The 14,391-nt window shown below is 32.6% G+C and overlaps 1 protein-coding gene across 6 annotated transcripts in view; it reads right to left on the reverse strand.

The window, feature by feature from the left end:
• The window catches only part of IP3K2 (Inositol 1,4,5-triphosphate kinase 2), a 135,265-nt gene that overhangs the window by 44,449 nt on the left and 76,425 nt on the right, over nucleotides 1-14,391 (reverse strand). Inside the window, exon 2 of one of the 6 annotated variants that reach the window (XM_090103562.1) lies at nucleotides 9,414-9,907. The exons of 2 other annotated variants lie outside the window; for them this stretch is intronic. In XM_090103562.1, the coding sequence (XP_089959688.1) occupies nucleotides 9,414-9,851 (438 nt within the window). In that variant the 5' untranslated portion in view covers nucleotides 9,852-9,907. Of the gene's footprint in view, nucleotides 1-468; nucleotides 1,134-9,413; nucleotides 10,231-14,391 lie in introns of those variants that run through there. 3 more of the 6 variants (XM_090103560.1, XM_090103561.1, XM_090103559.1) reach the window with 3 other exon arrangements.

Here is a 14,391-nt window from a genome sequence, read left to right on the forward strand (position 1 = left end):
AGCCCATTTATCGAGGAAGGGCATAGGCTATATATCATCTCGCTGAGACCAACGGGATCGGAGCACTGCGGGTAAAACCGCGGAGCACAGCTAGTTAAAATATAAATGGTTCATTATTGCTATTATTAACGACCAAAAATCTATTTTAGAATTAGGTTATTATTGAAGATTATAAAGCTTATAATAAACAAAACGTGTTCGAAAAATTGCTTAAAATTCATCATCTAAAATATTACACGAAACACGTTTCTCTGTTATTGACGACTGTTACGACACTTCGACAAGTCGCTTACGAAATTTGCAATTCAATGGGACAGTATTAATTACTTATTCTTTTGTGCCGAACATGTTATTGTATAGTTTTAGGCTTTTTCGTATGTTTTCTGGTTAAATAAGACATATTTCTTATTCTAAATTTAAATATAAATTCGCAATTTTGTGCATCATGTGGATATGTTAATACATTACCTTTGATTGAACTGGTGGTGGTTCAGCTACGTCGGAATCCCACTCTGAACTAAGATCATCGCTGGACGCTTCAGTAAAATCATCAGTCCAAGGAACGTCCAGCAATGCGGTTTTCATTTGATCATATCCAGGGGACATGGTAGGGGGTCCATACCCTGCCGGCAATGGACTCGACGCTCTGCAATCTTCACAATTACACGGCTTGAGACCGAAGCTGTCTTTTATCGCTTCATCTCTGACATCCGCCTTGGAATTTCTCCTGGAATCGCGCTTTCTCGCGGTTCTAGGCGAGAGCTTGTTATTACACTGCGGAGGAATGTAGTACCTCGTCGGTTCTGACGCTCGTCTCCCGGCGTCAGGGGTCTCAATCTTCACGGGAGTCAAGAGAGACATTTTCTTTATCGGCTGCTGCCTCTCCGCAACGTTGGAGTCGTCAGAATCCATGGTGTACCGTATAATGGGTATCGTGAAGGTGAACGATTCGGGACACTCCGGCATTATTGCTTATCACATCACACACTGGTCCACGCGTTTCGGGGTGTCAACGACATTGTAACCACGTATGTCAGCACGTTGGAACGACTTGTGTACGCATTTTTGACAGTTATCAGAAACACGAGCGTCAGTTAGGCGCGGCGGTCGCGGACTGCGCGCGCCCAGCGCCGGAGCCGGCTCTGCGAAGGCACGAATTGTTGATTTTCGTCCACGTTGACAGACTTATAATTTGTAACCTTTGCATAATTTTGGCTGGAATCATTAACTTTGGGAGATATTTGTATTTGCAGCCTTGTTGTGTTTTTAATAAGGTACCTAAGAAGTAAGAATGTTGCAAGGTCCATAATGACGTAGGAACGGAATGATAACCGTTGCTCTATAGCGGATTCATTTCGTCTTTACTCAAGTTATTTGCTATTCATGGTAATTGCGTTTATTACAATATTGTTTCCGCAAGATGATACATAATATAAATGCACATATAAATTTGCATGATGTCTCCATTCTCATGTTGACGCCAGAACTCTACATTTTATTGTTTGTTTCAATTATTAATCTTTATAACATTATGCCACTTCAAAATATAATTTTGTACTGTTGTAAATAAATGAAAGTTGTTATAATATTAATATGTGAACGAAGAATGTATTTATACTTACCTACTTAACATTTAAAACGACTCTACCCGTTTTATTTAAATTCGATCAAGATACAGTTCATATCGAGGTTATTTTACAATTGAGAAAAATTGTATACAAAAGAAGTGAGATTAAAATTTTTTATCTTTAAACAATTTCCATAATTTTAATAATAATCAATACCATTGCAATTTTTCATATATATATACTTAATAAACATAAAGCTAAGAGCTAACAACATAATATTAAGATTCCACTTACTTCAGCAGAATAAGCGAACCATTGTTTATCTTTAATATACAATCAGGTTGTTGAATGTTTAAACTGAATGAAGACAATGGTTTTTATCTGATACAATTTTGAATTGACTAAAAAATGAAACAAAATAGCCTCCATACAATTACGCAATAAACAGCCAATGCTAACTTGTTGCATTATAATTATTAATACCGTTAAAACCGCATTTTAATGATAAAATGATTGATTTTCTGTATAATTTATGAATGAGGTGAATGATTTATAAATATAAACAATAATAATCAGTTTGGCTTGATCTATGCTTGATATATGATGCTTTCATTGAGGTGCATACGGAATAGAACGTATTTACTTTCATAATTAGCGACGTTAACATCTCAATAATAATACATACTTGATAAAAACTTACCTTATATAAGGAATTAAAGATCGACAAAAGAATAAAACTGTTCAAAAAAATGTTAAAAATTTACTTTCATTATTATAATAGATTTCTGAAAGTACTTTTACGAAATTATAAACATTAATTCTTCTTCTCGATATCGATCTGCGATCAATTTTCAATAAATCTCATATGAGATTGTTTTACAAAGAACTTGCTCGCTGTTTTTAATAATACAAGTTTTGAATTCATTTGTACTCTTTTTAATGTCTTTAAGTTTTGATACGATACCAATAAGTTTAGCAAATAAAACCAACAGATATATGGCTAATATGTTTTATAAGGATAGAACGGCCATGAATAAGATACATACAAGTTAGTTCCTCTTTTTTCAGTGTGCTGATGTCGGCGACCTTACTGAAAAATGTTCATAATTTTCATATTTATTCAGTAGTTATATATTCAATCACGTTTACATATGTATACATTATATTATCACATATTTTATTGCACTAGGCGCTAACACAAAAATATTATTTTGGATATATTTTTTCCACTACACATTGACGTCAATGAGACAGGTTTCGAATTTAATAATTTTATAATATATATGTTATTTACGAATATGATTTGTATTATTAACAATTATGTTTACTTGTGGATATTTTAAGTACCTACATTATAGCAATAGTTATCGTAATGAAAGCCTTTTTCAAATTGATAAATAATTATGGCTTAGAATAGCATTAGCATTTATTATTTTCAGTACAAATACCATTTTTAAAACGTTAAATTGTAAGGTAGTCTGTCCGAGCTTTTAACGCCTATTTATTAATTAGTCGATAAAACTTTTTATATGGTTAGTATTCAAAACTGTATCACTAGCTGTTATACCAAACTGTAATAATAGATAGGTACTAAAAATGCAACAAGTCAATAACTGCGTTAAAAACAACCGACTTCAAACTTGCACTAATTGCAACATTTACAAATACAGACAAAAATGCTCATAAAATAAAAACTACTGGGCCTATCCGAATAAAATTTTTATGGGACCAATTCGACACCATCCCGCATCGAACAAAAAAAGAATCACGTAAATCGATTCGGAAACCACGGAGTAATCGGTGTACAATGTACATACATAAAAAAAAAACATACCGGCCGAATTGATAACCTCCTCCTTTTTTTTGAAGTCGGTTAAAAATACGGACAGCTTGGAAATTTCCATAATTCTACATTCAAATATAGAGCTATAAATTATACCATCTCTGGTAATTATTATAATAAATCTTTTATAATATCATTAGGGCTGATTTTTCTACACATACCTACCTACTATGACATTTTTAGGTATATAAATATTACCTAAAAATGTCATAGTAGGTATGTGTAGCTTGTTAATAAACTTTACTTTAATAAAATGTCTCTTATTACCGCTATATAAATAATAATAAAATCTTTTGTAAATTAATAATTGAATACGCATTTATAAGGGTTATTAAATCAATTACAGAAATAACAAAAAGGTACGAGTTCATTGTAATTTTAACACCGTTCGATAATAATTTAATGATGCCAATTTTCATTCATTTATTTATTGCGCCTGTATTTTCGACAATATACTTTTGTATCATTTCATTTAATTGGTACTTCACACAAGTTGTCTTTTCATGAGAATTATATTGAAGATAAACATATAAAAATGGTAACTAGTGGTAAAATGGTAATTAGTGAATTGATCGATTTTTAAGCTCGAACACAAACCCTTGTTATTAATCAAGAGTCCTTTTTAAAGCTCTTTGGAATCGTCATATTATTTTATTATCTGTATAAAACATACAGATTTATTTTTTTCTTCAAGAGATTGCCCGTGAACTTGAAACAAAAAAAAATGATTTCATAAATACCAATGATATCTACTTTTCAGTCGAGTAAAACTCCTGAAAATCTTGATTAAATTGTCAAGAAAATTTTAAATTTTACTCATCTCCCAACTCTAGCAAACATAAGTATCTAACCATTTATTATATCTATGTAGATAACTAAGTTAGTTGCGAATTCTCAGAGTCTCACCTTTTTTGTTCCTGATGGTACCTGGGAAACCAATGTGGTTATTATTTGTGGTTATGACTAGCTTTTATTAGAACTACGGAAAAGAGCTTATATATTATCTGCATAACTTTAGAGTTACGTCATCCTTAATAAATCGCTTAGTTATCCCTTCCGTCTGTCCGTCTGTCCTCATTGGCAATAATAATTGATGAAACTTTAATAAAAGTTGCATAAAAATATTTAGATTCAAATGAATAATTTTCATGAGCTTATTACTTAAAGCCCAGTTGGTTTGTATTAGTTAATTTTATTTTCTATGATTTTAAATTAATTCTCACGAACAACTCCAAAAGAATTCCTCCTCCTTAAAGAACCCTCAAAAACTTCCAGGATTACTGTTCCCTTTAATCATTGACACTTACAATTATTCCACGTAATTTCATCTAGTAAATAACGATCTTGTTCTTATGACGAACGAAAGCTATATACAGCGAGCAATAAACGTTTAAAATGTCATCGTCTCAGTACGATTCCAATTACATACCGCATTTTATTCCACTTAAAATGCCTCGTGACCCGTTCATTGTTCAATGGCATTTTTTCTATAGGAAATGCTATGTTAATCGCACTCACTTATTCAAGAGATGTCATAGAAAGCAAAGAAAGGAATATGACGTCAGAGTGACGCACCAAACCCTATACGTCATGGATAGGCGATGTGCTTAGAATTTAAAACGCACCTTCGAATAGTGTGAATGAAATTTGAATGTTTTACAATTCAAACGATGGATAGAAAAAGCTGAATAGTACTCGCTGATAAACAGTGTTAAACTCTTGGTCATATATATGTTGCTTGATGTAAAGAACATAATTAAATCACATCCACGAACAGAATTCATTCAGATTTCAACTTTGCAAAAGAGTAACTAAAGAGCTCTTGGAACCTGTCCAACGAATCCTGTCTCAGAATTCTATAAGTACTAGGTATATTAATTCCTAAATTCTTATATTTTAATTTATTGTTATTGTATAATAAAATAATCGATAAGATGACAACAAAATATAACGCGTTTTTACAAATAATCGTACTTTAATTAGCATTTTTATATAAATTACTAGCGACCCGCCCCGGCTTCGCACGGGTGCAATGCTGATACTAAATACACTACAGAAAAACTGTGAACGTTGTATATAAAAACATAGCGGCCCGCTCCGGCTTCGCATGGGTATAAAATATATTATAGCCGGGCGGCCGGCCGGTACCGCCGCAAACGCTACGTCCCGCAATTTTTAAATCTGTAATATCTTCGAAAACATTCACTTAAATCATACGGTGTAACGGGCCATATAGATCTATATTAAATGAACAATGTATTCAAGGTATTTAATTGGTTAAGGATTAATGCTGTATTGGTTAAAATCGCTTCGAAAATTAGCCATTATTTGTCGTAAAAAGTAATTGACAAAAAAAAGTTATTGTGGGTTATCCATAAGAGATAGATATATACCACCGCGGACTTTTCTGTAGACCTGTTCAGTGTGTATAATACTTAGTACATTATTTTGATAAAACTCGTAGGGTTCAGCCTGCGTTTGCAACGTAAGCGGAAAAAATGTAATTTTTTACGACATCACATTAGAAACCTCAAAAATAACAGTACTTCTCCACTATTTGATAGATGTTATTATACATATAAACCTTCCTCTTGAATCACTCTATTTATTAAAAAAAACCGCATCAAAATCCGTTGCGTAATTTCAAAGATTTAAGCGTACAAAGGGACATAGGGATATAGGGACATAGGGACAGAGAAAGCGACTTTATTTTATACTATGTAGTGATGATGATGAAAGTGATTCTTAAAGCGTCTAGGTAGTAGGTAGGTATTCATTTTCCTAGAAGTACGTATATGTTAAAAAATGTATTTTCTTATGAAATGCGCATCCGGTGCCATTGTCATATGAAATTGTTTTTCATACATATTTGAATTCATTGAATAAATATTTCGTCTCTGGTCAAGCGCCATATTAACATTTACGTAAGGATTACGGTTGAGCGGAAAAATATCTATTATTGAAAGGAAACACATTCGTCAATAATAATATCAAATACGTCAGGAGTTTTACTGGAAAAAGGGAATCCCTTTCCTATAGTTTCGAAATTTTAAGGATTTAACTTGAGAAGTAACAAACCAGAAAACCAGTAGAAATTTATTAAATCGAGGCGAACGAGATTTCCTGCATCAAAATTATTGTTCCTGTTAAAACTTTAAATTATGACTTTACGGCCGCTTACTCTACAATCTACATAGAAAAAGAAAATAATGGGAAAAGAATGGAGAAGTCATTGATTTAATTTTATTATAAAATTTTCTCAATATGGTCCAAGCTAAAAAGTATTTTGTATATCTTATGGCACATGACTATAAATATCCATAAAGTGGAAACTTCACAGGTGTAACGTCAAATAAAGAGGCATCAAATGAACTCCTGTTTTGGAAAACATTATACCCTTTTCTACGCGACACTTTATAGATTTGTGACGTCGACACCAACAGATAATAAATGACGCAAAGCGAGACACCTCCATGAATGTTTCATGGCATCGTCTTACGGGTAACGAATCTAAATAGGAATTTATAAATAAAATCCACATTCTTTAATCGGCCACTGCGCAGTGACATTTTGTTGTTTTGCAGTTATTTAATACCTGGCTCTTACTAAATTCGAGTGTTTTATTTTTTTTCCAAGTTTGTTTTTGTTGCTCAGTTCAAAACAACTAGCGATTGTCATCGATTCGAAATATCCTTGCAATGTTGTTGTCGTATACGCAATAAAAAATATTCTTGTTTATTGTATAATAATGTAGAGATGGAAGATTTTCTAGCCCTATTTACGTATAGGTAATATTACCTACTTATACGCATAACTTACGGTTATCTTAGAAGTGCTTAGAAGTATAAAATAGGGTTTTGCAATTTGTACTGCGTATAGGTAAAAAAATATTTGTAATGGGATAATTATCTTATAGGGAAAAACAACAGTATCAAAAATCAAAATACTGCTCAATGGTCAGTCCATATTTAGCTTAAACGCGGTTTAGTTAGGTTTAGTTTTTATCATTATTAAAATTATAATTATTAAAAGAAACATACTTAATTACCTATTAAAATTTTCAAAATAATAAACTTTCATATGAGGCAATAGCGAACCTACGTCGTCTACAGACTGCCTAAAGGACATAATATTCTGAACTTCAGAATAATCATGTTCTCAACGATCGAGAACGATACGAGAACATAATATTCTGAACGATCATTAAAATTTTTAACTCGTTCTTTAAAAAAAATTGAAGTTATTAAAAATGTGTAAATGGTAGTTTCACACAAAACAATTTTGAAACAAAAAACACAAAACATACGTCAAAATATAAAAAAAATAACGTTTATTTATTTCCTAACACAAAATTATTTTTAGCGCCATCTACCGGTATCTGTATAAACAGCTTCATAGGCGCATGCGCATTGCGCACCGTTTTATTTCAAGCAAATAATTAGTGTTGCAACTCACCGCTAGATGGCAATACTGATATTGTATTTTGTTGTTTGATTTTTTTTACGATTCTAGCCGCGTTTTATGTATTTCAAAATATTTTTAACAATTATTGTTACTTGTAAATAAAATTAATAAATAATTTTGAATTGAATTTGAATATTATTATTTCTATTAAATAATGGTAGGTGTATTTATTATAATAATGAATAAGAATTTTAAAGTACGAATCTATGGTACGAATAGAAAAAAGTGCCAAATGTCGATGCCACGGAGATATTTTATTTGACAAAAAATTTTTTAAATATTGTAGGAGTTTTCCTACAATAATATACGAAATTACGAATCCAATTGTTGACTTTAATATCGAGCAATTTTACGTTTAGATTGAAGATTAGATCTAAAATTAAGATCTAATTTACATTTTTTATTCAAAATAAATCATGTTGCATCTTATTTCTTCTACTTTTAAATACGTAAAGTACACATACTATCTCTATGGGACTAACTAGTTTCCTACCAGATGATTGACCAATTAAACAATTAAATCGAATTATTTCGTTAGCCCAATCATCAATCTATTAAGCTTGATTAGCCTTTTTTTTATAGTGGGGAAATCTTCCAAAGATACCCACGGCCCCCGGGGATGGAGCCGTGGGTTATGTCGGATTCTTACCGACTAAAACCCCACTGTGTTCCGTCGAGCCGCTTTAATGATGGGGCCGCGGGTATTTGTTAGAAAAGTTTTTATATCATCAAAACGTCTTGTTAATAAAATAGGTCTAAAATCATTATAACGAGAATGTCTAATACAGTTTATAATAAAAAAGAGCGTGTGTGCCGAGCACACGTGTCAGAAGTGAAACTTCTTTGACAAGATTCAAAAATACCAAAATCATCGCCTTACTCCATCATGTCGTGACGGTATCACCATGACGCGACCTTGAAACTTTACTCTCAACGCGCTTATAGAAGTTTCACTTCAAAATTGCATCCAATATAACAATTATTAAAAGTGTAGGTAATCAAATTAAAAACATATTGTTCAAAGAAGTCCTGCCCAATCGATTAAATATTATTAAATTTTATAAAGTCTTTAGATACTAGATAGGTACCTGTTCTATATGAAATAATTTATGTAGGTATAAAATACACACGAATTATTTAAACTTTAATTTCATAATTCTAATTTTAAGTAAGATGTTTTTAATTTTAACATCTGCCTGCCATCAATCAATACGCAATCAATCAAAAAAGGTTTATCATAATTTTAAATCGAAAGTTGCTCAATGCACAAACTTGATTGTAAAGCTTTGTACATAATATTTCAAGTAAATAAAATACACATTTTTATGGATTAATTTTAAATAAATTGTATTTTTTTGCAGCAGATTAAGCATGATCTCATTTCGTTTTACCTATATAAATTTACGCAATATAAGTACCAATACTGAAATTTAGTTCGCTTAATTAGGTATATCTTTTAAATATCAGATTACCTTGTGAAAAATGAATAAATCTATATATGAAATAATAGTGATGCAATAATGCCATAAAACACTAACCTTTCTGAAGGGCCTATTCGCGTCAGCCGGGCTCGGAAGGTAGAAATCCACAATCCCCAAGAGGCAGTCATCACACCGGCACACATCACTGGGCAGCGACGACATTGAACCGAAACTGCTACAGCTGTCCAAAGAATCGGTCCGAACTAACTTCCCGGTACTTAAAGCTTCCATTTTTGCAACTAATAATGACTCCATTAGCGATCTCGGGCGCGCCGGCGAGCGGGAGCGGCGCGGGAAGTCAGGGGACAGAGTTCGCTCCAACAGATCCGGGGACAGGGGACGGTGCCGCGAGAAATCGAGCGACAGGTCCGGGGACAGCGCCCGGTGTCGGGACAGATCTGGGGACAGCGGCGCGACCAGGTCCGAGGAGGTCGCGCGCGACAGCGGCGGCGTCACGCTGCGGCAATGTGACGATGTCATTTTGGTCGCCCGCATTTGATCACTCACACTAATTTACACTGCACTTGTTTCCTTATTCGTTAGGTCCGGCCCTAATTGAATTACACCATAGAGGTTCACTAGCAAGACAATTTGTGTGGTATTTCGTGCACTCTGTAAATAACTCAATGTTGATCGATGTCCATGTTTTTGCCAATGTTTATTTTTATGGTGCGGCTTTCGGTATTTCGGTTACCGTTTTAAGTGTGTCCACTGTTTAAACAAACTGCTTTATTTATCGCTCCTTGCATTGTATGGCTGGTTATAAAATGAACCGCCGTTAAAAATTCATGGCACGCACTATGTAGCCTTCGCAAGCCATGTCGAGATACACATGAAGTACAAGGAAATATTATATTTTTTTTAATTTTATGATGTGCTTTTGATGGATGATTGGTACTGATAATTTGAGAGGTGGCCCTGCCATTGGTCCATAGCTTTAAAATATTTGGAATTGTATATCGTTTAAGACGTAGGTAATTGTAATTTATGATTTTATTTCAGTTAAGTGATTTTGACCAAAAGTTATAAGTATAGAGTAGGTATAGCTGAAGAAGACGTTTCAGAAATTCTATGGACGACTTAGTCATAACATTATTGTGTATAATGCAAATATATTTGCATTGCATGCATTATTGTGTATAATACTTCGATTGCGAATATTGCAAATAGCGCTTATGTACTAACCTATGTGTAATCCCCTTCTTTATATATTTATATCGTATAAGTATCTACTATCTACCTATATTTGTATACAAATAAGTAATAATGCTTGCTGATGAACCGAACACCAAGTAATAAAAAAAGATCATCAATGTTATGCTAATACTATTTTAGTTTCACCTGCGTAAAATCAAAAGTACCTAATTAAAATAAGTGGCTTTTTTAAATTTCTGGTTTCTGGATTTTATGAAAACTTCTTCTGAAATCTTGAAATCTTATTGTTACCCCTATGACCACTTACGTACCTATTACGAAGACTTTAACCTAATTTTATTCTTAAGGCACTACAAAATTTTAAAAATAAATCAAAGAAAACAGTTTATAACTACATATATTAGGAGCCTAGGTCATTAAATTTATGTAGCAAATTATGAAGGAAAATAAACGATTTATTTATTTATTTCATTTGCTAACAGCTAAAATATCGTCACTTTCAAGATTCGTCTGTTGACAACAATGACTATCATCACTAACTATCCCAGCATCCGTAAAGTACCACAAAATATGGTCACCATCTCATTTCTATTCCAAACGCCGCCGCGCGCTGGGTGGTCACCGTGTAAATGTGCCTCCCAACATGGGGTACTCATTACCCAGTTGCAAAATCATCACTTAGATTAGATTGTACTTGTCGCACTTGACCATCAATGGTTATATAGCTATATAAATATTTTAGCCGGCTGTCAGTATAAATTTGTGATAAACATCGACGTAGGATGGCGTCGATTTGAATTACGGATAGAACTGGCCCACAACTGGCCAGATAGAAAAAGGTTGAATTTTGACGATTTCTTTTTTTTTAAGAAAAAAAAAGTTTAAAAAAGATTTTAATTTAATATTTTTTTTTACAAGTAGAACTGGCCAGATAGAAAAGTTTTTTCTTTTGATGTTTTGATTTTTCAGATATAAACGGCCAGACCAAATTATTTATAAGAGCTTTAACGAAAAGTACATCTTCTATAAAAATGCAATAATTTATGTCGCTTGCTTTGCAATTTGGATGAGTCTACATATATACCTAATCGCGTATAAGTTTTCAAAAAAATATTAGAAATATCTGCCTACATTTTAACAACGAAAAGAAAAATTCGACACTTTTCTGAGTTTTAAAATATAAATCCGAATAAACAGTTAATAATGGGCGCACTTATGTGTGAGAACTTGCTGATTATCATTATTGATCAGTGGTTCCACTAAGTACAGTCATTAAGGTTCATGAGTACAGCCATATGGTGAGCCAAAACCGCTGCTTAAAGCAATTTGGTCGATAAGGATTTCAAGAATTCCCGAAAATATTTATTATAAGGATTTAACCCGTATGAAAATTCATCATCTTTTTAAATAAGGTATAATAACAATTACTTTACGATTAAATACTTATAATAATTGTTATAATAATTTACGTTTATAGTTCAGGAGCTTACGGGACAGTTTGCAATTTCAATAAACGATTTTTTTTATAAATTAATACCTGTATATTTTGTAATATAATGTTTCTGCGAAATTTAACAAAGAAACTTCAATCATCCCATATCTATGACATCTGAAATTGTCTGCGACACATCTAGATAATGCTTCAGATGCTTTTACGAAAGCACAAAATATGATCTACTAGCTTTGCGCCCGCGGCTTCGCCCGCTTTGTCTAAAACATAATAAATTATATACTAAAACCTTCCACTTGAATCACTCTATCTTTAAAAAAAATCTAATCAAAATCCGTTGCTTAGTTTTAAAGATTTAAGCATAGGTACATAGGGACATAGGGACAGAGAAAACGACTTTGTTTTATACTAGGTATGATAAAACGTTTACCAACTCTACACGAACATTGAATTCAGCCGAATTCTTAATTTCTCAAACATAAACGTTAAAATTACAATTAAGTGTATTTTAACGTATTGCAGTAGGTACCTACTTTACGATCGATTATTATTTTCAAACAACAATATTAAATGATCAATTGTCCAAGCAATTGTAAACTGACAATTATTGTAATGATTATTAAATTATCTCAGTGTTTTCGAATTAAAATTATTAATGGTGATGCATTCACGATTACGCGCCTGAACACGCCGCGAATGTCGGCTGAAATTTATGTTACTACAAATTAATTTATTACCAATGTTGCAAATGAGATTAAATTAATCGAAAAAGAAATGTAAAACTTATTCACACTGTAACACACGAGCGAAATTTGCAAAGCCGCATACCGATTTTGCTCACGGCGGTAAAATAAAAGAAATTTATTGTAATATATTTAAAATTTATCGGTTTATCGACGAATAAAGCCTGAATAGCTTATGATAAGATCGATGCCAGCTCATTGATTATTAATGTGACTTCTATACTAAGATCCGCTCATGGTATTTCTTGTTTTGACGCTCATAAATAAATACCGTAAAAGGGTTTATTTTATTGGTAACAGAGGTAAACTATAGGGAACTGGAAACGAGGCGGGAAAAGCGTTGGAAATATTAGCGAGCAAAAATGGATTTATCGGTCATTACAAATAGAGCTTTTACTTATTGCGTGAGGATCAATGCACCGTTAGATCAAAGATTATCCAGAAAGTAGTTATTAAGCGCGTCACACACGGTGCAGATACTATAATATTTTATCTTAAGATACTGTTATATTTTATATTACAGTAATATAAAATAATTTGGAAAATCCAAAAGTGCACGCCTCATAATTTTTTTTAATAAATATTTATTAATTATTATTTTTGTTTATTTAATAACAATTAAACCACATCGAATCAGACCCTGAAAAATGAAAGGGTTCTATTCCTGAGCATACTCAAGCGTAAGAGAAAAAAAAAGACTCGATTAGTAAAGTATTTCGGTCGCTATCGTGTTAACAAGAAAAAGGATCCGCACATACAGACACACGGACGTCCAAGACAGAACTTTTTTAAACTGTTTTTTAACTAGTTTAAATAACAAAAATGACATCAAAAATATCATGAACGTTAAAAATAGTGTTTTTTCTTAATATGTGTGTGTATGTATTATCTTACAAGTGCAATGTATGATACATAAAGACATTTTAAGTTTGAAAAATCAGATGTTTTGCGCGAAGTGACAGTAGTACCCACCTCAACGCTTCGCTTATGAGGCGTGCAATATAACAGTATCTTAAGATAAAATATTATAGTATCTTCACCGTGTGTGACGCGCTTTATCGTCGTATATTACATCCAATTAATATGAAATACCTAAAACATTATTTTGATACAAATAAATTGGCACATAATTTTCCAGCAAATTAGGAAATTTTCTACAATTTTATCGTTTTAACTCTATTTCGCTAGATATACAATTATATGCTTTTTCACTTGCCTTCTTTTCTTTAAACTCTTTCTACAAGTACACTCATATAAACTTATACACTTTTATTTAAAAAATCATTTTCCATACCTACTCAATTTCAACCAACACACACTTACCACGGACATAAAACCAAAAACACGCGCCACATTACCGTAACTTGTTACCTATAGGAAAATCCAGACACAACTGTTCAATGTTCATACAGTCTTCCCCACCAGAATACTATACATACACTAGGTTTGAATCAATCACGATGCTCATTTGCCTATAATTAAGTTAACAGTTGACATGCGCAGACCACGCCTCCCATCCGACATGCAAATTAAGCCCCTCCTTCATATACCTTCATATATTTACCTATAGATACATCATTTAGTAAAAACTCCACGATTAATGAGGTAAGATAAGTATTTCGTGTTATTCAGAACCGTTTTTAGACGATTCATTTGAATAGCGTCGTGGAAGTATGCGAAGGGAAGC

This window comes from Colias eurytheme, chromosome 7 (assembly GCF_061535395.1).
Source record: "Colias eurytheme isolate Ceu_HAF_F1 chromosome 7, ilColEury1 Martin Lab GWU primary, whole genome shotgun sequence".
Lineage (NCBI taxonomy): Eukaryota > Metazoa > Arthropoda > Insecta > Lepidoptera > Pieridae > Colias > Colias eurytheme.